The 24,314-nt window shown below is 48.7% G+C and overlaps 1 protein-coding gene across 2 annotated transcripts in view; it reads right to left on the reverse strand.

Moving 5' to 3' along the window:
- The window catches only part of MGLL (monoglyceride lipase), a 104,336-nt gene extending 80,981 nt beyond the window's left edge, over nucleotides 1-23,355 (reverse strand). Inside the window, exons 1-2 of one of the 2 annotated variants that reach the window (XM_040463305.1) lie at nucleotides 23,223-23,355; nucleotides 22,601-22,745 (exon numbers count right to left, since the gene is read on the reverse strand). In XM_040463305.1, the coding sequence (XP_040319239.1) occupies nucleotides 22,601-22,745; nucleotides 23,223-23,331 (254 nt within the window). In that variant the 5' untranslated portion in view covers nucleotides 23,332-23,355. The remainder of the gene's footprint in view (nucleotides 1-22,600; nucleotides 22,746-23,222) is intronic. The other variant, XM_040463306.1, reaches the window with a different exon arrangement.
- Nucleotides 23,356-24,314: the final 959 nt, after the last annotated feature.

Raw genomic sequence — 24,314 nt, forward strand, 5'->3', positions numbered from 1 at the left:
TGCTGACTGCTCAGAGTCTGGGGCCTGCTTCGGATTCTGTGTCTCCCTCTCTCTCTGCCCCTCCCCCGCTCGCACTCTGTCCCTCTCTCTCTCAAAAATAAACAAGCAATAAAAATGTTTTTTGTTTTAATTTAGAGATACTAGGTTCAAGACTTTGGTGAGACATTTTCCCCAAGATTACGAAGTGTCCAACAGGTGCATGAAAAGGTGCTCAATCTCACAATCATCAGGGAAACACAAATAAAAACACAATGAGATATCAACTCACACCAGTCAGAATGGCGAGTATCAAAAAGACAAGTGGTAGCGGGTGGCGAGGATGGGGAGAAAACAGAACCTTGCGCACGGCTGATGGGAATGGAAACTGCGCGGCCGCTAAGAAACACAGTACGGAGTTTCCTCAAAAGGTTAAAAATAGAAACACCATAGGAACCAGTGATTCCATTTCCGAAAATATGCCCAAAGGAAATGAAAACTATGTTGAAGGGTCATCTGCGGCCCATGTTCACAGCAGCACGATGTATAATGCTGTTACGTGAATCTTGTCAATGGGTCTGCGTTTGTTAGAGCACAGGCTGAGCAATGTAAAAGAAAGAGATCTCCAAATGTAGTGGCTTAGATCAAGACAAAGGTCTAGGTCCCTCTCCCTTACCAGTCCACAGGTGAGTCATCCAAGCTGGAGGGTCATAAGACATGGAAACAACCTAAGTGTCCATAGATGGGTGGGTGGATAAAGAAGAGGGGGTGTGCACATCCACATACACAATGGAATATTACTCAGCCATAAAAAGAAGGAATCTCTGCCATTTGTGACAATATGGACAGACTTTTGGGGCACTGTGCTAACTACCATCTCATCTCACTTGTGTGTGGAATCTAAAGTAGAAAAAGAAAAACAGACAAGCTCATAGAGAAAGAGATCAGATTTGTGGCTACCGGGGGGTGGGGGGCAGGGGGGAGAGGGACTTGCAGAAGGGGGTCAAAAGATACAAACTTGCAGTTATAAGATAAATCATCCCCGCGATGTCATGTATGGCATGGTGGCTAGAGGTAACGCCGCTGTGCGACATTTCGGAAAGGTGATAAGATCCTCAGGGCGCTTATCACAAGGAAAATAACTTTTCCTCTTTTACTTTTTTGTTGTTGTTACTGGATGAGGTGGTGGATGCTAAGTGAACCTGTCGCGATCGTGCCACAACACACGGAAACGAGCCACCGCGCTGTCCGTCGTAGATTTACGCGGTGCTGTGTGTCAGCCGCACAGAGCGCCAGCAAGAGTTTGGTCCGAGAAGACGTCAGTGCTGTAAGTGCCTTACTGCTGCCAATAAAGCGAAAAAAATGACCAAATACGGGGGCCCACTGAGGCACTTCACAGCTGGCAGTCTTAGTGCCCAGAACGCGATAATGAGCGAAAGTGACATCCTGGCTTCCTTAATGAAGCTTAATCAGCCTCCCTTACATGTCCCCTTCTTCTCATAATCTCCTGGAGGTGCAGAAAACGTGTCGATTCCAAGGAAGTGAGGCAGGTAACTGCCTTACGTGAACTAAGTTAGAAGCTTCCAGAGAAATGATTATTCCTGCAACATCAGGTACGTCCTGCCCTCAGATAATTTCCTACCTTTTGAGGGATACAACCTCCAGGAATGATTTATTTTTCATCGCAAAGCAGTTCTGCGAAAGGCCAAGAGATTAAGACCCTTCATTAACATGCAAAGTCTCTTCAGAGACCTCTTTTGGCAGCCACGGCTGTGGCCAGCTCTGAATAGGTCCTCATGCCAAAGGGCTCCTCAGAGGCCGCTGTCCTGATCAATATTTGGAACAGGCCTTCTGGGAAATCATTAATGGTCTGTGGAAGGCACACGGCGTGACTTTTAGGACAGTCCATTAATGAAGAGCTTCACAGCTGTCCCCCACTTGCAGAAAAGGCAGGGCCAGACGTTGATGTGACACACTCTGAGCTCTGTCTTCTCTTTCATACTGCACAGATAAGGGGCTGCGTCTGCCCTTGTCAACGGTGCGGTGCCCACATGCAGGCCACCTGAAGGTGCAGGGGGGGACCCCTCGCCTCTGTTGTTGCCCGCATCCTCCCACGTGCCGACCAGACCCACCACAATGGCCGAGGCAGGGGAACTCATGCTGCCTGGGATGGTTTTGCTGTACTGGCATGTGCCACTAAAAAAAAAAAAAGGGGGGGGGGGAGGCACACTTATTATAGGGTGACTCTTGACTGCAGGCATGTGTACACACGTGGGCAAAAAAAAGTTGGAGAGGTAGACTATTAATCAATCTCTTGGAGGGACGGTACGAACGTCAACATTTACTGGTTGGTATGATGAACCTTGCAGGTGCCAAACTGCCACATTACAGGCTCTCGACCTGCAAGATCCCCACGCTGGTGGTGCTCGGGAGGAGGGAGGTTCAGTGACACAACCTTAAATAACATGAAAGCGCACAAGGAGAATGTTACTTAACCCTAGTCACCCAGTTCCGGTCTGTGAGCATGGAAGGGAGGGTCTCAGGGAGGTGCCGATCTGTCTTAAATACCTAAGAACGTGAGCCAATCTCCAGGACGGAGAGAGAAGCCGCTGGGCTTGGGGCTTTCCGGCAAGTCCAAGGTAGTTTTAGCACCTTGGTTTCGTTTTCTCCCCTGGTCTCCGCTTCTATTGATGGCATATGATACTGGTTTTCTGTTTCCTGAGTTAGAAAAACGTTTCCTCTTAAAATAGATTTGAAGTGAAAAAGAGAGTCAAAGACAACCATGAAAAATAATATTCAATTCAAAGGGCTGCACTGAACAGCACACAGGAGGTGTGTGAACGACCAAGGTGTGGGGAACGCGGTCTAACAAGGACACGCGGGCTCTTTGTCTGCAGTGGGCCAGCAAAACTGACCAGGGCGGGGGGGGGGGGCGGTCAGGGGGGTCTCCAGGCCCCTCGGTCCCTGCCCAGCTGCTTGCTGCAGCCCTTGGCAAGCATTTGAGGACTCACTTGCGATTGAGATGGGGGAGGGAGCTGTGGGGCAGAAATGACCCGAGTGAGGGTACCCAGGGAGGAGGCCCACTTCTATGGTGGTCTTGGGAGGATGAAGAAGCCCCACACTGGTGAGGCAAGTGCCAGCACGAGCTCCAGGCCCTCCCTGTCACTGGCCAGAGGGGTTCCAGCCCAGACCCAGCTCAAATGTCACCTGGCCTCAGAGCCACCCGAGCCAGCGGCAGTCAGTCGATCCATCTGCTCACTTGTCACCTGTCCCACATTACCCCACTGGTGACCTATCCCTCAACTGCTGTCTCGCATGCCATCCCACTTCTGGCTTCCCGGAAGCAAGGACCTTGGCACACTCAGCTCACACTCCCCAACCCCTGCTGCTGCCAGCTACATCTCTGAGAAGGAATAAAAGACCCTCCATGCCTCAGTTTCCCCAACTGTAGAGCCAAGGGATGGAGCTAGATCATCCTTAGGTGCTTTCCCACCTACCAGAGTCCACTATTAACATGACCGTCCTGTGGGGGTCAGGTGTCCTAGCTTTCTGCTTTCCCTTAATTTCTCAACGTCTTTTAATGAACATGTTTGCCAAAAAAAATAAAAATAAAAATAGAGCAAATTTTATGTACGACCGCAAAATTAAATGACCAAAGATGAACGAGTAGAGAAAGAGCCTGTTCCATGAGGGAGAAACGAACACAGTCAGGCCAGCCAGTGACCCCAGAGAGGGTCCACGGGGAACCTTGGCCCCCAGAGATGACCCCAATCACCACCTGAAGGACCAACGACAAAGTGACCAGCCCTGATAGCCAGGAGAAAGGCCCGAGAGTTCTCCAGGAGAAACCTCTCCTCACAGAACCCAAAGGAGACCTTGGAGAGAGGGTATGGGGATAACATCTAGAGTCTTCTTGAAGGCTTTGCAAGGAAAAAACTTTAAAGAGACAGCTGTGATGTGGCTTTGGACCTCGAGACAACAAGGAATGGCCAGTGGAGAGAGCAGAGAGTTTCTTTAGTCAGAGATGAGGCTCCCAGACCTTCCTATATGAGCGTGCCGGGCTCCATCTTATGTAACGTTTTTTTTCTTTTCTTTTCTTTTTTTTTTTTTTTTCCTGGAAGGAGAACAGCATGAACTTTCCAAGTGTGCAGATGGCTCGAAGTTCTTCTGGGTGGTGAGATGCCAAACGGATGGCAATAAACGATCAGGAATCTATTAAGAATGCAGGAGAGGTGAGACGAACACACAGGGATGAATTTAAGGGACACAGCCACAGTTTTATGGGCACCGCGAGGCCTCTGACCTCTGCTACGACCCTAACTGGCAGCTGAGGCATGGAGACGCTGGAGTTGGATACCCGGAGTTGGACGGACCACGGACCATGGGCTCCTACCACAGGCCTGTCTTTCTGCCGTGGGTCTCTATCCGAGCCACTGTGTCCTTCTGAACCTCAGTCTCATCTGTAAAATGGGGCCATCATCTCTACCTCCACTGGTCATTGTGAGCACTGAATAGCACCTATCACACTACCGGGGCTATATAAAAGGCTCTCTTAAGTGTTTCACAAGGCAAAGGTGTGTGTTGGGGCAAGAACAGTGCCTTTAAAGCAAACAGATATGGGTTCAGACCCTGGCTCTGCCATTTATGAACATGTGGCTCTCTGAGACTCAGAGATCGTTTCTCCATCAATAAAATAGCAAGAAGGATTCTAACCTATGGCGATGTGAGAGTCGGGCAGATACAGGCAAAGGGTTATCCATCAAGGTGCCAGCCTCAGGCTTGGGCCTTTCTGAGGATCTGTTTCCTTTCCCTTTCCAAAGATGATACAGGCTTAAAGATGTGTATTCAAGGAAGTCTGGCTTCACTGCAGCCCTTTCAGGTTCAGCCATGGAGATCAGCCAGGCTCTCTCCCCAGCTCTTGGCTGGAGCCAGTCGAGATGGAATCTGACAGTGGCCATCTTGGATGTGCTGTGTGAAATTCTGAATGCATGCAACATCTGGGCAGGACATGAGCTGGGACTGCGAGGGGAGGACGCTCGGTGAAGCTCTCAAGCTTCTCCAAGCAAAGCACCTGGCCTAGAACCCAGGCTCCGCTGGACCCTGGCACACGCACAAGTGGCTTGCCTTCCTGCCTTTCTCTCTGTACTGGAGGTCCTCCAAAGGCAGGGACCATTGGGTCTCAATGATGTCTCTGTCTCTCAAGGCCCAGCAAAAGGCCTGGCACAGAGTTGGTGCTCGGTAAATGTTTGTTGAATGAAACCGATGGATGGATGGATGGATGGATGGATGGATGGATGGATGGATGGATGACAGATGGTTGATGGAGACGTATAGATGGGCGGATGAAGGAAGGGACAGGTGGATGGCTGCACAGATGGATGGTTATAGCTACACATTTGTCTCTTCCCTCACGGATGCTGCAGAAGATCCAGGCTCTCCCTTCTGGGGCACAGAAGCTGGGCACAGCCTTCTCTCTCAGGGAGTCCCTGAGTCATTTCGAGAAAAGCTGTAGGAAGGAGTGCTATGGTGGAGTCATCTTTCAGAAATCTCCATGCTTTGTGGCAGATACTACCAAGGTGAGGGAGAAGGGACTCGCAGGCCAGCTTCTTGTCCACAGGGGATGATGCCAATGGCCCGCTCTTCCTCCTGTGATGGTGCTCCCTATCAGCACTCCCTCGGAGCTATCTACTATTTTTTGTTCTCTCTTTTACATGCTTCCTGCTGCTGCATCTGCTGGCGATCTCAGCAGCAGGGTCTCTGCTCTTCTCCCTGTATTAATGCCCACCAACTCCCAACAAGGGAGTCTTGGAGCCTCCCCACTGCCTGCAAGTTAAAGTCCAAACGAGGCTCACGAGCCCTTGCCAGCCAGACACGCACCTGCCTTTCCAACCTCATCCCTTAGTGTTCAAGCCATTTTCTCCATTCCCACTATGTCCTCTGAGCCTATCCAGTCCTGCCTGGAACACACTTTCCTCTTTGTTCAAATCTATCACCCTCCCAGACCTGGCTCAGGTAGGAAGCCCTCCAAAGCCTTTCCACAAACTGCTCCTTTTAGAAAATGTGGGAAAATCAGAAAAGCGTGAAGAATATAATGAAAGTTACCCATCACAATTCCACAACCTAGAAATGACCACTATTTGTATTTCTAGTCTTTTTTCCATGATCATATTTTTAACATGGCTGAGATCAAAGTCTTACATTGTTATTTCTACGTATCGTTGTCTCCTAAAGAACATTCTGTACTATTGGATTTTTTAATGGTAAATGTCACTTAAAATGTTTGCATAATATTCCTTAATTCATATCCCTAGGTATTTGCATCTTTTGGTGACAGATTTATTGAGGTATAATTCACACACCATGCAATTCACTCTTTTAAAGTATACAATTCAGGGGCGCCTGGGTGGCGCAGTCGGTTGAGCGTCCGACTTCAGCCAGGTCACGATCTCGCGGTCCGTGAGTTCAAGCCCCGCGTCAGGCTCTGGGCTGATGGCTCAGAGCCTGGAGCCTGTTTCCGATTCTGTGTCTCCCTCTCTCTCTGCCCCTCCCCCGTTCATGCTCTGTCTCTCTCTGTCCCAAAAATAAATAAACGTTAAAAAAAAAAAGCCTTTAAAAAAAGTATACAATTCAGTGGTGCTTAGTCTATTCACACAGTAGTGCAACCATCACCACAATCAATTTTAGAACATTGTCATCACCCCAAAAAGAAATCCTGTACTCATTATCACCCCCTACTCCCCCAACCTCCACCCCAGCCCTAGACAACCACTAATCTACTTTCTGCCTCAACAGATTTGCCTATGCTGGATATTTTTATGAAATAAGATAATATGTGGTCTTTTGTGACTGGCTTCAGAGCAAAATTGTTTCAGGTTCATTGCGGTGGCAGCATATATCAGTATCTCATTCCTTTCTTTCTATGCCCAAATAGTATTTCACTGTCTGGATGCACCACATTTTATTTACCATTGATTACTTTATGGATATTTGGATTGTTCCTACTTTTTTTTTTTTATTTTAAAGAGAAAGAAAGAGAGCTCAAGTGGGGGAGGGGGCCAAAGGGGCAGAGAGAGAGAGAGAGAGAGAGAGAGAGAGAGAGAGAGAGAAGAATCTTAAGTAGGCTCCACACTGAGCATGGAACCCAATGTGGGGCTTGATCCCACGAACTGTGAGATCGTGACCTGAACCAAAATCAACAGTTGAACACTCGACCAACAGAGCCACCCAGGTGCCCTGGATCGTCCCTACATTTTGACTGTTATCAATAACGTTGCTATGAGCGTTCATGTACAAGAGTTCATGTAGACATATGAACATGGTTTTCAGTTGCCTTTGTACATACCTAGGAATGGAATGGCTAGGTCTTATGGTAACTGCATTTAGCCTTTTGAGGAACGGTCACACTGCTTTTCCAAAGTGGCTGCACCATTTTAAATTCTCTCCAGCAGCGCATGAGGATCCCGATTTTTCCACATCCTCACCTAGAGTTGTTGTCTGCCTTTTTGACCCTAGCCATCCGAGTGGGTGAGAAGTGGTATCTCCTTGTGGTTTTGAGTCACATTTCCCTGATGACAACCAATGTTCAGCATCTTTTCATGTGCCCACTGGCCATTTGTATGTCTTCTCTGGAGAAATATTCTCTGGTCTTCTGCCCACTTTTTAAAATTGGTTATTTTCTTTTTTTATCATTGAGTTGTAAGTGTTCTTTTAAATTCTAGATACAATTTCCTGATAAGATAGATGATCTGTAAATATTTTCTTCTATTCTGTGAATTGGCTTTCTGCTTTCTTTCTTTTTTTTAATGTTTACTTATTTTTGAGAGAGAGAGAGAGAAAGAGAGAGAGAGAGATAGAGTGTGAGCAGGGGAGGGGCAGAGAGACAGGGAGACACAGAATCTGAAGCAGGCTCCAGGCTGCGAGCTGTCAGCAGAGCCTGAGGTGGGGCCTGAACTCATGAACCGCGAGGTCATGACCTGAGCTGAAGTCAGGCGCTTAACCGACTGAGCCACCCAGGAGCCCCTCTTTCTACTTTTTTAATTGTGTACTTTGAAGCACAATGGTTTTTAATTCTGATGAAGTCCAATTTATCAATTTTTTCCTTTTGTTACTTATGCTTTTGGTGTCTTAAGAAACCACTGTCAAATCCAAGGTCATGGAAATTTACTCGTATATTTTCCTCTAAGATTTTGGTAGTTTGAGTTCTTACATTTAGGATATTAGTTGATTTTTGTATGTGGTATAAGGAGAGGTCCAACTTCATTCTTTTGTATGTTGAAATCCAACTGCCCCAGCACCATTTGCTGAGAAGACTATTATTTTCCTATTAAAGTATTGTGACATTCTTATCAAAAATTAATTGATCATAGACATGTCTTTTTTTCTGGACTCCCAATTCCTCATGCCAGTAGCACATTGCCTTGATTATTGTTATTTTGTAGTAAGTTCTGAAATCAGAAAATAGGAGTCCTCCAACTTGGTTCTTCTTTTACAAGATTGATTTGGCTTTTCTGGGCCCCCTGAGTTTCCACACGAATTTCAGGAACAGCTTGTCAATTTCTAGAAAGAAGCCATCCAGGATTCTGATAAGGGTTGCCTTAAATCTGCAGATCAATCTGGGGAGTACTGCATCTTAACGATATTGTCCTCCAGTCCATTGATATGAGATGTCTGCCACTCATTTGGATTTTCTTTAATTTCCCTCAGAATGTGATGCAGTTTCCAGAGTATAAGTTTTGCACTTCTTTTGTTCAATTTAGTCTTAGGTATTTCTATTCTCTTTGATACTCTCGTAAATGGAAATGTTTTAATTTCATTTTCAGATTATTCAATGCAAGTATGTGGAAATGCAATTGATTTGTATATATTCATGTTGTATCTTGCAATCTTGTTGCGGTCATTAATTTGTTATAATAGATTTTTAGCAGATTCCTTAGGATTTTCCACAGACAAGGTCATGTCATCTACAAATATAGTTTGACTTCTTCCTTTCCAATCTGGATGTCTTTTATTTCCTCTTCTTGCCTGATTGCCCTGACTAGATCCTCCAAATACAGTGTTGAATCGCAGTGGGGAGATGGATATCTCTGGTTTGGTTCCTGACCTTAGGGAAAAAGCATACAGTCTTTCATCATTAAGTGTGATGCTGGCTTTAGTTTTTGGTCATTGCCCTTTACCAGGTTAAAGAAGGTCCCTTCTAGTTTCTTGCACGTTTTTATCATGAAAGTGGGCTAGATTTTGTCAAATACTTTTTTACATATTTTGAAATGATTTCTTTCTTTATTCTACCAATATGGTGTGTTGCAGTAATTAATTTTTAGATATCAAACCACCCTTGCCTTCCTGAGACAAGCCTCACTTGCTAACGGTGTATAAATCTGTTATAATGGTGTTGGATTCAGTTTGCTAGTATTTTATTGAGGGTTTTTGCATTAATATTCATAGGAAATATTCTGTACTTTTCTTTTCCTGTACGTCTTTGTTTGCTTTTGGTATCCAGGTAACAGCAGCCACTTAGAATGAGTTAGGGAGTGTTCTGTCTTCTTTTAGAAAGTTGTGTGAAGAAGTGATATTCATTCTTTACATGTTTGGTAGATTTCAACAGTGAAGCTATCTGGGTCTTGGCTTTTCTTGGTGGCTAGTTTTCTGCCTACTAATTCAGGCTCTTTACTTATTGTAAGTCGATTCAGACTTTCTATTTCTCTCAAGTCAGTTTCAGTAGTTTGCACCTTTCTAGAAATGTGTCTACTTCCTCTAAGTTATCTGACTTATCAGCGTACAGTTGTTCATAGTATTCTTTTCTAATCCTTTGTATTCATGAAAGATTGGTGACACCGTTCCCTCTTTCATTTCCAATACTAGTAATAGGAGTCTTCTGCTTTTTCTAGATGAATCTAGCTAAAGATCTGTCCATTTTGTTGATCTTTTCAAACACCCAGATTCTGGATTCATTTATTTTACATATTGTTTCTCCATTCTCTGTTCCATTCATTTCTGCTGTGATCTTATTTCCTTCCTTCTGCTTGCATTAGGTTTAATTTGCTCTTCTTTTTCTAGTGTCATAAGTTGACATAGTCAAGTGTCATAAGAAGACCAGGCCTATAGCCAGCCCTGGCTGCAAATGACCCAAGGAAGGCAATGGTGTAGTCACACCTGATAGAAACCAATCATGAATTGTACCTCTGGGGACAACAATCAGTGAGACATAAGGAGGAATGGCTACAGAGCAGGTAAACACCGGGTCTGAACAGTGCCCTGACTCTGTAAAGACACAGTTTATCCCTGGCATGTTCCCACTCCTGTGTCTGAGCCAGCTGGCCGATGGGACCTGCTGAGACTAGATGGTCTTGGACACAAGACATCAAGGCAAAAGGTAAATCCACAGCAACTTCAGACAGGCTGGGGCATCTACCATGAAACCACAGAGAAGCAAAAATGTGAAAAGCCAGGATCCTCATCCAAGTTCAGCCATGGAAGATCTTCCAGTTGCTTTGAATGTTCTAGACTGTAAACAATAACCAACTGCACGGAACCCCTGCCTCTATGATGGCTCCCACACAGCCTACACAATAAGATCCCAGTCCCTAAGCATGTCAAATACAGCTGTTACAAACAGTTGTGTCCCCTCCCCACCCCCCCAGAATTCACATGTTGAAGCCCTAACCTCCAATCTAACTGTATTTAGAGATAAGGCCTTTAAGGAGGTAATTCAGGTTAAATGACACCATAAGGACTGGGGCCTTATCCGATAGTACAGGTGTCCTCATAAGAAGAGAAAGAGACACCGGGAATGCACACGCATAGAGGAAAGACCACACGAAGGCAGCTGTCTACAAGCCAGGTAGAGAGCTCTCACCAGAAACCAACTGTGCCAGCACCTTGAGCTTGGACTTCAAATCTCCAGGGCCATAAGAAATTTCATTTCTGTTGTTTCAGCCACTGGGTCTGTGGTATTCTGTTATGGCAGCCTTAGGAAGCAAATACAACAGCCATTCAAATCCTGGCCCCCAAACAAACCATTCCAAAATCATCTTCTGCCATGTACTTTACAGTTTCTGAAGACTTCCTGTCATTTCCAGAACATACCTCCATGCCTGTATGAAAGTGCTCTCCACTGCCCGGAATGCCCCTTTCCACCTTCGAGAGTCAGCTCGCGTCACCTAACCTTTCTCTGAGGCCCCAACACAGGGCGGCCCCCACAAGCAAACTCCCGCGGTGCCCGGAATGGTGTCCTCAGTACACATGCACAGATGCCTTTGGAGGCAGGGACAGAGCCCCTTCATTTCCATATTGCCAAACTAGAACGGGGTAATGCACACGCAAGGTGTCCAGGAGGAACTCGTGGGACTGGAGGTCTGCCCTCCCACAGGCCCGAACCTCCATGCCGCACCATGGACCCTCCCTTGCTGTCTGGCATGGTGCCGAGTTTGCATTTGGAGCTCAGTTAGTACTGCGGAATCACCTCCCCATGTCAAAAGAGGAGGCACACCTCACTCACGTCCAGATTCTGGTGTCTATGCCGATGTCAGTGCTCAAGTGGAAAACCCCTTCTGCTGTCCTGCAGGCCCCACTCGTATGTGCGTTTTCACATACAGGATTTTACCTCTGCATTAAATTGGCGAAAACACAGCCCCCTGTTATGTCAAGGGATCACCTACAGGGAATAATCTTATTCTAGCTATTATTGACTCCTTCTGGGATACGTCTGGATTTTGCTGCTCCATTTCCTGAACAAAAAAGCCCCTCTGATCTATCCTCTGTGGAAACAGTCTGTCCTTTCCCTAGAAAACCATGCCAGAAGGGACTCTGGAGAATCATCTAACCCAATTACCTGACTCTAAATATGAGAAGTTCATTTATTCATTCAACAAACACAGTTAGATCCCTTATTTTGTGCCAGGCATGATACTCTACAAGGAGGGGAGCGCTGGAGAAGGAAGAATAAGAGTAAACATGACTTCTGCCCTGGAAAAGCTCGGGGTTATTCACCATCACAAGACGCAAAGTGTCCTAGAGTTACAGAAAATGCAAAAGTCTCCGGGAACTTGCCCGAAAGTCTAAGAGATGATACCTTGTCAAGAATTACTCAGAGGCAGAGGCAGAAACAAAACTTCAAGGCTGCATTTCTGACTCTTAGGACAAAGAGCTTTTCTCCATGTGGTAGAATTTCAAAAGTGGCCTCAAAATAGGCCCTGCCCTCATCCTCACTCCTTGGATGTGCCCTCACACACCACCTCTGGGCTCACTAGCTCTGACACTAGCAGAAACTTGAAAAGCACCCGCACATTGGAGTTTGCTCTCTTGCTGCTCTTGAAACATTGCCACCCTAAGAACAGATCTGAGCTAGCCTACTAAAGGGTGCCAGACCACATGCAGAAGAACCGAGGTCCTCCTGCCAATAGCGTCCTGATACCAGACACATGAGTAAAGCCATCGGAGCCCAGGGAGCCCCTGGCTGGCCCACCAGTGCCCGTAGAGGCCGCAGCTGACCACAGATGCATGAAGAAGCCCAGCCAAGGCAGAACATCTGCCCGGCTGAGCCCAGCACAAATCGCCAATTCATTAGAATTGTGAGCTAAGTAAATGGGGTTACACGGCGATAGATTACAAAGGCGCCCCCGACGGCCCTGGCCACTCCGGATAGATGGCAGGACGGCACTTGTACCAGTAATCTCATCTCCTGCAATTATGAATGTTTTCACACGGTGCTGACGCATTCAGGACCAATGGAGACACACGTGCCAAAGACCGGAACGTCTTAAGACACAGACTACCGAAAATGGAGCGGATGCTTCTATGGAAGTTTGCTGGCACAGACTTCCAGCCCTGCTCATGAAGGTTTGGCCCCCCTGCCAGTGAGACTGTACCTAAATGCTGTCACTCGCGGAAGCTTTACACAAGTTAAAAGCATCTCATTGTCCTAACTGTGTGTTATCTCAAAAAGAATTTCACCACCAACGGCTTTCTCACGGTTTTCTTGTTTTGTTTACCTTGTAGATTAAACATCCAGTGTCTATTTTTTTTTTAACATTTTTTTTAATTTTTGAGGGACAGAGAGAGACAGGGCACAAGCGGGGAGGGGCAGAGAGAGAGGGAGACATGGAATCCGAAGCAGGCTCCAGGCTCTGAGCTGTCAGCACAGAGCCTGACACACAAGCTGTGAGATCATGACCTGAGCCAAAATCAAGAGCTGGATGCTAAACCAACTGCGCCACCCAGGTGCCCCATCCAGCGTCTATTTCTATTAACTTCTGTCATTTAGGGAGTTTGAAATCTCACTGAAACAGAACTGAGGGTTTTTTTTAAAGTAATTTCTATACCTGACGTGGGGCTCCAACTCAGGACCCTGAGATTAAGAGTTGCACACTCTACTGACCGAGCCAGCCAGGTGCCCCAAAACAAAACTGAGTTTGAACTGCTAAGAAAAAAAGCCAGTAAATAAGCTGAAGACTGGGGGAAAGCCTGCAGCCTGGGGTCATGGGGAAGACCAGTAAAGGTGGGATGCATGAGTATTGCTTTCACTCTAGGGCTTTCGTGGCTGATGCTTGCCAGGAGGGTGCTGGGAAGTAAGGGACAATGGTGGGTAACAAACAAGCCCAACACACAGTCCTTCCTCGCAGCCTGCCAGACTGATGGCAGAGGCAGCCAAAGAGATCAAACTAAGCAGTAAGAGCTCACACTCACATGTCACTTACAGTGTGCCAGATGTGAACTCCCACGCATCTATCTAACCTGTACAAGCACCCTAGGGAAAGGTGCTGGTCTCCCCTATTTTAAAGATGCAGAGACTGGTCAAGCAGCGAATCTATGGCCCCATGCCTCGTCTGAGTGGACCCAGTCTGTTCCCCGCAGAGTCTGGCTCCATGGCCTACACTGTTCTCCCTATACTGGGATGCTTTGTGTCCCAGACAGACCAGTCTTCCCTGAAACATGTCCCTTCAGGGATCAACTGACCAAAATGTCTAAAGGCAGCAATTTCCCAGCCAGGGGTCTTTCGTCTCTAATCCAGTGGCCTGCAAGTGGCCTGGGGAAACTGCCTGCCCTGACAAGGTGAGACTAACCAGAGGCTTCCTGAGACCAAAGATGGCGGTTTCTAATTGTCTTCAAGCTCTTTCTCCTTCTGTCCTTCCCCTTCCCGCCCCCCTCTGTATTCGGGGGCCCCATACCTCCTCTCCCACATGCTTCTCTTATTCTCCTAGAGGCTGTCTGTTCTTTTCCCCCTCTTAGAATTCATCCCCCTTCTGCCACCCCATCTCATGGGTCCTCTAAATGAGTCTCTTGCCACCTTTCTGAAGTCCATTACTCAGAGTCCTGGGGCATTGCCTAGGTGCCCACATGCTTCTAACCACAGAAAACAGAGCCCCCAAAATGTAGATGTCATCAAACAGCTTCCGGCAGTGAGGAGGGAGGTGGCCAGTTAAGACCTCTCCAAGCCCAGCCCCAAACTTCCCATCTGTTGAAATCCCCACTGTGAAGGGCTGCCTTGTGGTTTCAATCCAGAAGGAGAAGGTATGGGGTCAACAACTCCTGAGACACGGCGTGGCAGAGGCGAAAGCGTGGTCAGGAGCTAGCCCCCGGGCCCACACCAGCCCCCTAGGTGACTTCACGTTTACTCTCTGAGCCTCAGTCTTCCCATTGACAAAATGATAAGGCTGCCACTGAGCCCTGGGGGCAGGGACCACCCCCATTTCGAGAGTCTGATGGAGTCTGTGATGCGCCTTCCTTTCCAGAAAAGTGCATATACTTAACGTAGCCATGATGTCAAAAGGTCCACAGACTCTAACCCCCTAAAACCCTCTGCCACCTACTCAGGGGAAGTCCCCAGGGTTAGGGAGAGCTGGAGAACTCTAAGGACCTTAATACTCAAGTCTGACTTCCTCTACCAGAAGAAAGACACTGTGCCAGTGACTGGCTCACGCCCCTTTCTTCTCTGGGAGCAATTCATTCACTCATTAACACACATTTATTAAGCTCCTGCTGAAGGCAGGCCACTATTCTAAGCACCAGGGACATGATGACAGGCCATTCCACTGACACTTGCTCTCTGGGGAGAACAATGCAAGGGGACAGAGGCACAAGTGCCCTACAGGTAGCACAGGTGTGATTTCACAAAGTGACCCATTTCCATCCTGATCTCTATTAATCCTGCCCCATATTTCTGGTTTGGGAAACGTGTTCAAGGAAAAGCAAGGTCTAATTCCCCTCAATCCTGACATCAACTGAAGATGTATTTTTCCAAACCTTCTTTCTTTCCTTCTGTTCTTCCCCCTTCTCCTCTCCCCTCCTCCCTGCTCCCTCCCACCCTCCCTCCTCCTTTTCCTTCCAGAATCTTGATGGAGCTGTGAGCCCAGGAGAAACAGCTCCTTTACACCTTTTTGAGGAAGGTGAGGCATGGCTTCTCACCACTGCACACAGGAGGATTTGCTGGGCGGCCAAGAGAGGAAATGAATGGTCAGCATGTGCAGGAGAGGCATGTTGGTAGCTGGTGATGAACGTGAAAGGGGGGGGGGGGGGCAGCTCCAAGTGGAGTGACACAGCTCACAGCTCTTGTTGTGACCTCCTAGCTACACACAGCCCCCTGCTGTGTGTGTCTCTGACACAGAGAGAACAATGTCACTCCCAGTCCGTCAGTGACCACCATCAGCATCCCTACCCCCACCCCCTATGAACAAGGCTGTGTGAAATGAAAGGAACGTCCTACCAACAAGAACCTCGGATGACCCTCAAATATGGGACAAGGGTTGTCCTGTAATCTCAGCTGTAAAAATTTGCACCACAGAAGACCATTTCCTCCATTTACACAATCACTGATGGTCGGGTTTGCACTCAAAAACAAAGTGCATCTGGGATTAACATCTAAACCTAGAAGGTGCCAATAAATAGACGATGGTGGACAATGGGGGCTATTCAGGAAGCAGTTTATTTGGCTATTTTTTTCTTAGACTCCACTGCAAAACAAAGCCAGATTTGTATCTGCAGAACATTCTTATAGCAACTGGAAGAAATTATCCCTTGACGAAGCTGTTGGAAAAATCAACTGCAAGAATAGCAGCCGGCCTTTCCCCTGGTCATCAAAAGATCTTTGCTATCCAAAGAGTCTTTAAAAAAAAAAAAAGCGCCCAGAAGAGATCCCTATGTAAAAATAAGGCAGTTTCCTATGCTATAACAAAGGCAGAGGCATCAGAAGGAGAAACAACAGTTTCATACAAGAGAAAAAAAACTTTTAGAAATTTTTTAAATAGGCAAAAAAAAAAAAAAATTGAACTGCTACTGTAAAGTTGATCGATCTGATCAAAAATAGTGTTGTTGCTCTAAAGGCAGAGTAATATCCACTTTCCAGGAGCTTAGGTGTAAATTTCATAAAACAACACATTAAATTAAAGGTGCTTCATTTTCGACTCCTCATTGCAAAGCGCCAGTGTAAGACATGATTCCTCTCTCACCTTCATGAAAATGAACTTGTCCCTGTCATTAATATTTTACTGGTAATTTGGTTGGCTTGCCCATGCTCTCTCTCCTTCATTTGTCCCACTGATTTATTCCAGGGGTGCTCCAATGAGGTGTCCCACAGGGTAGGTGGTCCCACCTGTCCTCACTGTCAGAGAGTAGAGCAGGTATCTTGAGAGCAGAGGTAATAAAGGTGTTTGCTGGGAAGGAGAACCCCCATATTCCCTATGTGCCTGTCCCTTGGGGAGACACCTGGGAGCCATCCTTCCCCCACCTCTCCTGCCATCATCACCAGGAGCAGGCAACTTTAGTCCTTCCACTGCTATCACATGCTGTCACTACTCTGCAGGATCTCAGCCCTCCTCACCTGTCCCCTGGATTGTGGCAAACACCTCCAACCACCATTTGTCCATGTTACAAGTCTGCCTACAGCACTTGCTGGCTTAAAACCACTGGGCTCCCCCCCTCCTGAAGGGTCAAGTTTGAGCCTGTAGGTCAAACCGCGGCGCCCCCCCCCCCCCATCCATCTCACCCCCCAGGGAATGGCCTCATTCTACCTCTCTAGCTTCATTTAGGTTCCTGCCACTGTCCACCTGGTGCCTTTTGCCCCCGTAATACCACTCTGGTATTCTCATGCAGCCCATGCATTCCTGCCCCAGCCCCCTCCCCTGGCATGCCCTTCCTGCATGTGGAGTGCTGTTCGAGGGCATGGGTAAAAAGGGAAGTAGGAGCTGAAACCCAGCTCATGTTCTGCCTCCCAAGCCACACACCTGAGGGGCTATGTCTTCATGGATGGACTCCCTTCTTAATTTGCACAAAGGCTCTGTATGGCTTAGCAGGGGTCCTATCTCTATGGGCTTGCCACATCACATCATAATTATCCACATGTTCATCTACCCCCACTCCTTCATCAAACAAAGCAGTCTCTCCCCACGCTGGTGCCCAACACAATGCCTGGAACATGTGGATGTCAAAAACCGTTGACGTCACTGGTCGGTTGAATGGGAGCGAGACTGTGGCTGAACAAAAAGAGCAGGGAGATAAACCCTCAGAGCCTGTCTTGCTACAGAGGCTCAGAAGAGCCCAAGAGCTAACCCAGAGCCTTACAGCCAGGGGGAATGTTCAAGGGGCTGGGCGGGGGGGATGCCTGCCTGTTCTCACACCCACAAAGACCAACAGAATGGGAGTTCAAAATGGCTCCTCTTAGGGACAAAGAAGGGATGTGATTTGGTTCACTCTAAGGATGTAGCAACCACAGGCAAGTGACGCAGCAACACCTCGTCACCCAGGGGGCAGGAGTTCAGAGAGGTCATGAGGGCTGCAGGAGTCAGCAGGGAACGCACAGAAACACCCAAAGATGTAAGCAGAACTCGTGGAATGTTGCTCAGAGCACTGAACCAATGCCATAGGCTAGGGGGCGTGGAGGAAGGCACTAAATAAGTGACTTCCAACCTGATTAGGAAACCAAAGGGTGAGGGGAACATAGGAAAAGCCAGTCTGACCTATGAGAAGAAAATTCCAGAAGGCAGTAGGGGGTCAAAATTATGTCCAGCCAGACAATGGAGACGCTGTGTCTCCATGGGCTGGATCCAGTTGGCTGGGAGGAGCCCTTAGCTTCTGGAACCACTGGTACCACACCCAAAGGGCTGGTGGCCGACACGAGGAGGACATCATGAGGACATTCCCAGCTCCGGGAAATCACCTCTTTTCCAGGTAAATTTGCATAGTTGGGAGGAAGTGTCCTAAGGTGGCATTGCCCAAAAATTCAGCTACAGGGTTTTGAGGCTTCGAGGACACAGGGATCAGTGTGACCCAGGGCAGAGGTAGGGGGTATCAGCTGAGCCCCACTTTGGGGAATAAGGAATAAGGAAAGGAGCAGCCAGAGTTAGGACTTTGGCTTATTGCTTCTAGATCCACTGACAATGGCCAAGACTGAGAACTTGGGGAGGATCCCACTCCCAGCCCTGACCCCCATGTCACCCAGAGGAAAGTCCTAAAAACCACACCAACTGCAGACGGCCTTGGAGGAAGCTCAGACTGCTGGAACCAGGAGGGGAGAGGAGTGGCATCCATGTGAGGGTGTGGCTGCCTGGTTACTGGAGGGAAAAGCCAGGTTACTGAACCTGAAGTCGGAGGCAAGAAAGGGAGAAAACACAGAGCCAGGAAGGTCTGTGGAAGGAACTCCAGGGCTTATGTTCTGGAACGTCTCCGAAAATGTAGGGAAATTTGGAACAAAATGCTAAATGAAACTTTCAAAAATGAGTCGTTTGTGAATTGCAGCGGTTCTCCAGGCAGGGTGTTGGCACATCAGGACTCTGCAAGCAGAGGGACCGGGGACAGCCGCACTTTGAAACAGCTCCCTCAATCTCCCAGCTGTTATCCCAACACAGCTACAGAAAGGAAAGCCTGTCAGCCCTTTGGGGGTGAGGGGTGGCCCAGAGACCAAGTGCACAGGAGGGAAGTAGCAGCTTTAGAGAAGGAAGAAGGGCACCGAGGGGTATATTACACACACACACACACACACACACTTCATGGTGGCCCTGCTGATCACCAGACCAACATGCTCTGGCCCATGTTTAGAATGAACTGTCTGGTGGAGACCTCAGCTGCACAACCACACAGTTGTAGGGGGGCTCCCCGGCCTTCCTTGTCATACAGAATCAAAGGAAGGCTTCATGTCCTCAGACTGAGTACGGTTTCTGACCACCCAGCCTCTCCCCAGCCGGCCGGCCATTCGCCACGTGGGACAGGAACACCTTCACTGTTCCGAGCATGTCTAACGAACATTCAGAAGCGAATTTAAAGTCATCTTTTATTGGACTAAGGAGGACCACCTGGTGGACTGAATTCAAAGGTGCTATAGTCTCCGTCTTTCTGTCGACATGATTGCTGGAAATTTGCTGAAGGACCAGTACTTTCAAAGTCCAAGGTACTGAATCTGGATCAAGCAGCCACTCCCCCAGGGCATCGCAAGATTTCTAGTTTCAGAATGGAGACATATCTTTCACTGATTTCCCACTTTCAGTAATTGTGAGCCAACAATCAGGGAGAATTCATTATTCTATTACTCCTTACCGTAGGGTGAAGTGGTCTTCAACCCTGATGGAAAATGTCAGAATTTATCAGGAAGACGCTACTTACAGAGATGAAAGTCTGCCTTCCACAGTGGTGCATTAAGAGGAGCAACTGACCTGGGAGCCAGAGGAATCTGAACTGAATCCAGCTACCCTACCTGGGTCATCCTGGGCCTGTGCCCCCATGTGTAAAATAGGAAATGGTAATGATAACATTGGCCTCACAGGCTGATGTCAAGTTAAGATGAGATCATGTAGGTAGGGAGCCTAATCCAGACCCCAGAACATATCTGATACTCAAAATAGGAGATACTCAATGAACATAAGATAATTCTGCTATACCTTAAGTCTAACATTTGTTACACTGTAAACACCACTAGCTGAACCCGAATTTGCCTTGACACTGCCAAATGTAGGCTTAAAAATCTTGGGTGCAAAACAGTTAAAGATGGAGTCTTTGGCCTGCTGTACTAAAAACAGCATTGTGTTTGGACACACACATCGTAATGACACTCCCAAGAAATGCCTTCTTCTCTCTCAGGGTCCAGCGTGGGAGGCTGGCATGTATAAGGACATAACTTGATTCCATAAGCAGGTTTGGCCGGTTTCTCAGCTGTGGCTGACACCTGTGACCCAGTGTCACTCTGAGCCACCTGCAGAGCTGGTCTCGGGACCAGAAAGTTTCAGGCGCTCTGAGGCAGGCCTAAGGAGCTGGAGGCAACTTGTTGACCAAAAAACCAACCCAAAGCAGTGTGGCTAATAGAGGTGTACATAGACCCCGCTCTGAAAGACACCACCCAGGGTGGCTTCTGAGGTCTCCAGGTCCTCTGGGAGGGAGATTATTTTTTAAATGGAGCAGACTGGAAAAACAGAGGGAAAGGTGACAGTTGTCTGGGTTTTCCCCACAGACGGTGGAGTAGAGAAGGCCTGGAGCTGAACTGGGAATGGGACTTTAGGACACTCCCTGGAAGGGACGGACTGGAGTCAGGGGTGACCTGAGGTCCCCTCTCCCTTCCTAAAAGCAATGGGCAATGGTGTTGAAACTCAACAGCAGAGACGTTCCAGAGCATGCAAGAAGGCAGGCCCACACAGTGGCTGGTATCTGCCCAAGCAGCTGGTCTCAGTTATTCAGACATGGACACGCTTCCATTTCAGTTGGCATAAACCTCTGCCCTGAGGCCACCCCCCTGCTCCCCACCACTCTGGCTGCCATGATCCCTCCTCCAGGAACCCCTCACCCTATTTGATATACAGAGATGCAGACACAGGGTTAACTTCTGTTGCCGGAGGCCTCCAGGACTTTCTGATGGGTCAGGGCTGGTTGTGAAATCGCCTAAACATTACCTCTGACATTGGCCCCCAACTCCAAAAGGGTGTTTATTGACCTGAATCATCTCCAGGGGGTAGAGGCAGAGTAGGTAGGCCGGTGGCCTTCCCATCACAGTTCTCTTCCAAATCCCAGGGCCCAAATGCCTCAACCACCCACCCCACCTTCTTATTGCCATCGGCGGCCACCACAGTGCGGACACTGATTTCCCAGAGACAGCTCAGTTTAAGCTACTGGGGGCTTGGCACATCTAAGTGGAGCAAAAGCAATGGAACCGAGAGACCTCCCCACAAGGTGACGTCAGCGTGAAGACTGTGAAAACCACTCACAGCCAAGGAAGGGCAGCCAGTTGGCCATTCCCAACCCACTCACCCACCGCCCTGCGCCGCCCCCTTTGGGGACCAAAGGTCCTCTTTATTTCGTTGACTTCCAACTAGGACAGCCTCCCCACTCAACCGAGGAAAGCCCCCAAAGTCTAGGACTTGGACAATAAAAATGCCTACTTTCAATTCTTTGTCCTCTTTTTGTATATCGATCAAATAATGCCCCATATACCACAACGTTCTCAGAAGTTAAACCAAGAACACGCAACTGTACAGCCAAATAAGTCAGAGTGGAGAGTAAGTCAGAATGGAGAATTAATGACGATGCTTGACAACTCTCTCTCTCTTTCTCTCTCTCCTCTCTCTCTCCTCACCCCCTTCCTCCCTCCCTCCTTCCCTCTCTTCTCCTCTGTCTCCATCTGACACATATGCAGAGACACACGCTCTCTTCTGGAGGATATCTTTAAGAAAGATATTGCCAGAACTGGTAGGAAGTATTAACAGCCCATTACGATAGGCAGTTTGTACAGCTGCCCTGAAGCTATGATTTTAAACCGGGTCTTTAAAAGTCCACATGTCTGTGTTTTTAACGTGCAGCTACCTGGATTATATACACCTTGTTGAAAAACAGGAGAAATGCTATAGCTAGGGTGCTAGGGTTGGGTGATTACTGAGACACAAAGAGAGCTATAATCTACATCACACCGTGTACCCTGGGAGACAAGAGGCCTGGGAGACAGGTAAAACATCCATGGAAGAGGAGACGCTCACTCGTCCCTAGGCCAAATGGTTACCACCAATAATTCCTTTCCCCGAATAACATAAACAAGCAGGGCTTTCCCTGTTTCGCACGAGAGAAGGGGAGCAGCAGGCGACCAGCTGTCTTACGGTGTATCGTCCCAACGCCTTTTCTAACAGCAAGACAAATCCTTGATGGAAAATGTACAAAGTAACTGAGCTGGCAAGAAATCAGAAGGAAATACCCAGACCCCTTTCTCCCTAGTTATACACGTAGGACACCTCTGAAGCTCACAATCAAACAGGAAGACAGAACAAAGGTTACTATATATACAGTTTTGATGTTCTTATCTGCTTAGGTGGCTTTCTGGAGTTGTCGGCGTTGGTTTCAAAGGAATGCCCTTGCAACAGGAAATCAAGTCCAGTACAAAAAATAAAGTCATGTGGAATTTTTGAAAACTGCCATACGGTAGAATCCGTATCCTGGTTGTTATAATGAAAATAGAACTCCTGCTTCTTAATTTAAAAAAAAAAAAAATGATAAAGTCTAAATCTCATCTTTGTGGGCACTGCTGTGCCTGACGTTAAAACGTATGTGAAGTAGGTCATGAAGAAAGCAGTCGCGAAGGGTATGCTACAGGAAGAAGGGCAGAGGCCAGCGTGAATGGAGCCAAGTGCGTCTGGAGCAGCACTCGGCAGGGGGGGAGGGGGGGACTTACTTGGGTGTGCCCGTAGGTTTCCAGTACCTGCAGAAGAGGTACTGTCCATCGGCATTGACCAGGTGAGGCAGGTCCTGGTATGGAACGCTCTGTGGGGTCTGCCTGGGAGAACTTTCCTCCGGCATTCTGAAAGGATCTCCAAGTCCTTGGAAGAAAAGAAGACATATTCCGAAGTCAGAAATACGGCAAAAACACACAGAGATGGGGAGCAAAGCCTCGTTCGGTGTCAGAAACATTTTAAGCAGTTTAAAAGGACCCCCTCCATTTCAGAGACTTAAAAAAAAAAACAAAAACATATTTCTTGCAGTCTCTCCAAGACTGAAAAATCCCATTTGTTCTTAAGAAAATGCTCACTTTATTTTTTAAGTGCCTCATTACAGCTTTTTCCCCCCTTCCCATCTGTGTTTATTTTAAATAATTTCAGGAAACTTCATCTTAAAGACTATTTTAGCTGTAATCAAGTGGAAATTATACTCAGCTCTGTGGGTATAAAGACGCAGCTGCAAGAAGACCCATCTATCTTAAAATCCCCAAGGAAGTTTCAAAGGGGCACAATAATGAGGTGGATGATACTCCAATTAATGCCTCCTGTGTCTGAAATTCCAAAGATTCCATGACAAACCTGTTTCCATCATGTCCTGGCTTTTGCATTCCACAACCACGACAGCATGGAGAATCAGAGCCAGGCAAATAAGGGCTGTTCCCTCATCTCGGCGGTCACAGGGCGGCATTCAAGCAGTTCCCCAGGCCCTGTCCCCCACCCCGCGCCCTGCCCCCAGAGCCAGTCTTGAGGGCTTTCGGGGTGCTGAGCCCGGGAGCCTGCTTCCAGCTCGCACTGGAAGCTCTCCGGGGCTCCCCCTCCGTCCCCAGGGGCGGGGAACAGGCGCGCGCGACGCCCCACTACTAGTTCAGGTCATCACTTTTCGTACACAAATCCATGGAGGGGTTCGGAGAGGAGAGGGGCTCGCGAGCCCCGCACCCCCTGCCCCGGAAACTGGGAAACCAGCTCCGCGCACACCGAGGCACCTCGCACACGCACAAATGCGGGTCCCCGAGGCAAAGTCACCCCCGAGGCTCCAGACAAACTTTGCTTCCTGCCTGTCTCCGACAGCGCAGGGAACGGAGCCCCGCAGCTGTCACTGGAAAAGCCACGGGAAAAACCGGGAGACTTCGCCGGGCGTGTGCACGGGGCCGGAGGGGACCGGGAAAATGGAGTTGACGGGGACAAGTTGGTTTGGGGGCTGGTGCGAGGGAGCAGGGGAGGGCGCGCGCACACTCGCGCACACACAGACACGCGCGCACACACTCGTGCACAGACGCGCGCGCACCAGGGGCGCGGGAGCCCACGCCGAGCATGCCGGGGACCCCCGAGGCTGCTCCCCACCAGTGGGGACTGCACTCGCAGGCTGGGGCGGGGGCCGGGAGGCAGTTACCGGGGCCACGAGCGCCGCTGTCGCGTTCCCCGAGCGCCGCGGGTCCTCGTCTGCGGCGGGCCAGAGCCGGGCCGAGCTGCGCGCCGCCGGCTCCGCGGCGACAGGGCGCGGCGTCTGCGCTGCCACTTTATCCCCGGGCCCGCTCGGCGGCGGGGGCGGCCCGAGGTGGGTGGGGACGCGCGGGACCGGCGGGCGGTGCGGGGAACAGACACCGCACACGCCCCCCCCGGACCCCGCGGAGCCCGCCGCGCCCAGCCCCGCCCCCCCCGCAGACGAGGACC

The sequence above is a fragment of the Herpailurus yagouaroundi genome, unplaced genomic scaffold (assembly GCF_014898765.1).
Source record: "Herpailurus yagouaroundi ecotype Mexico unplaced genomic scaffold, PumYag 387, whole genome shotgun sequence".
NCBI classification, from domain to species: domain Eukaryota; kingdom Metazoa; phylum Chordata; class Mammalia; order Carnivora; family Felidae; genus Herpailurus; species Herpailurus yagouaroundi.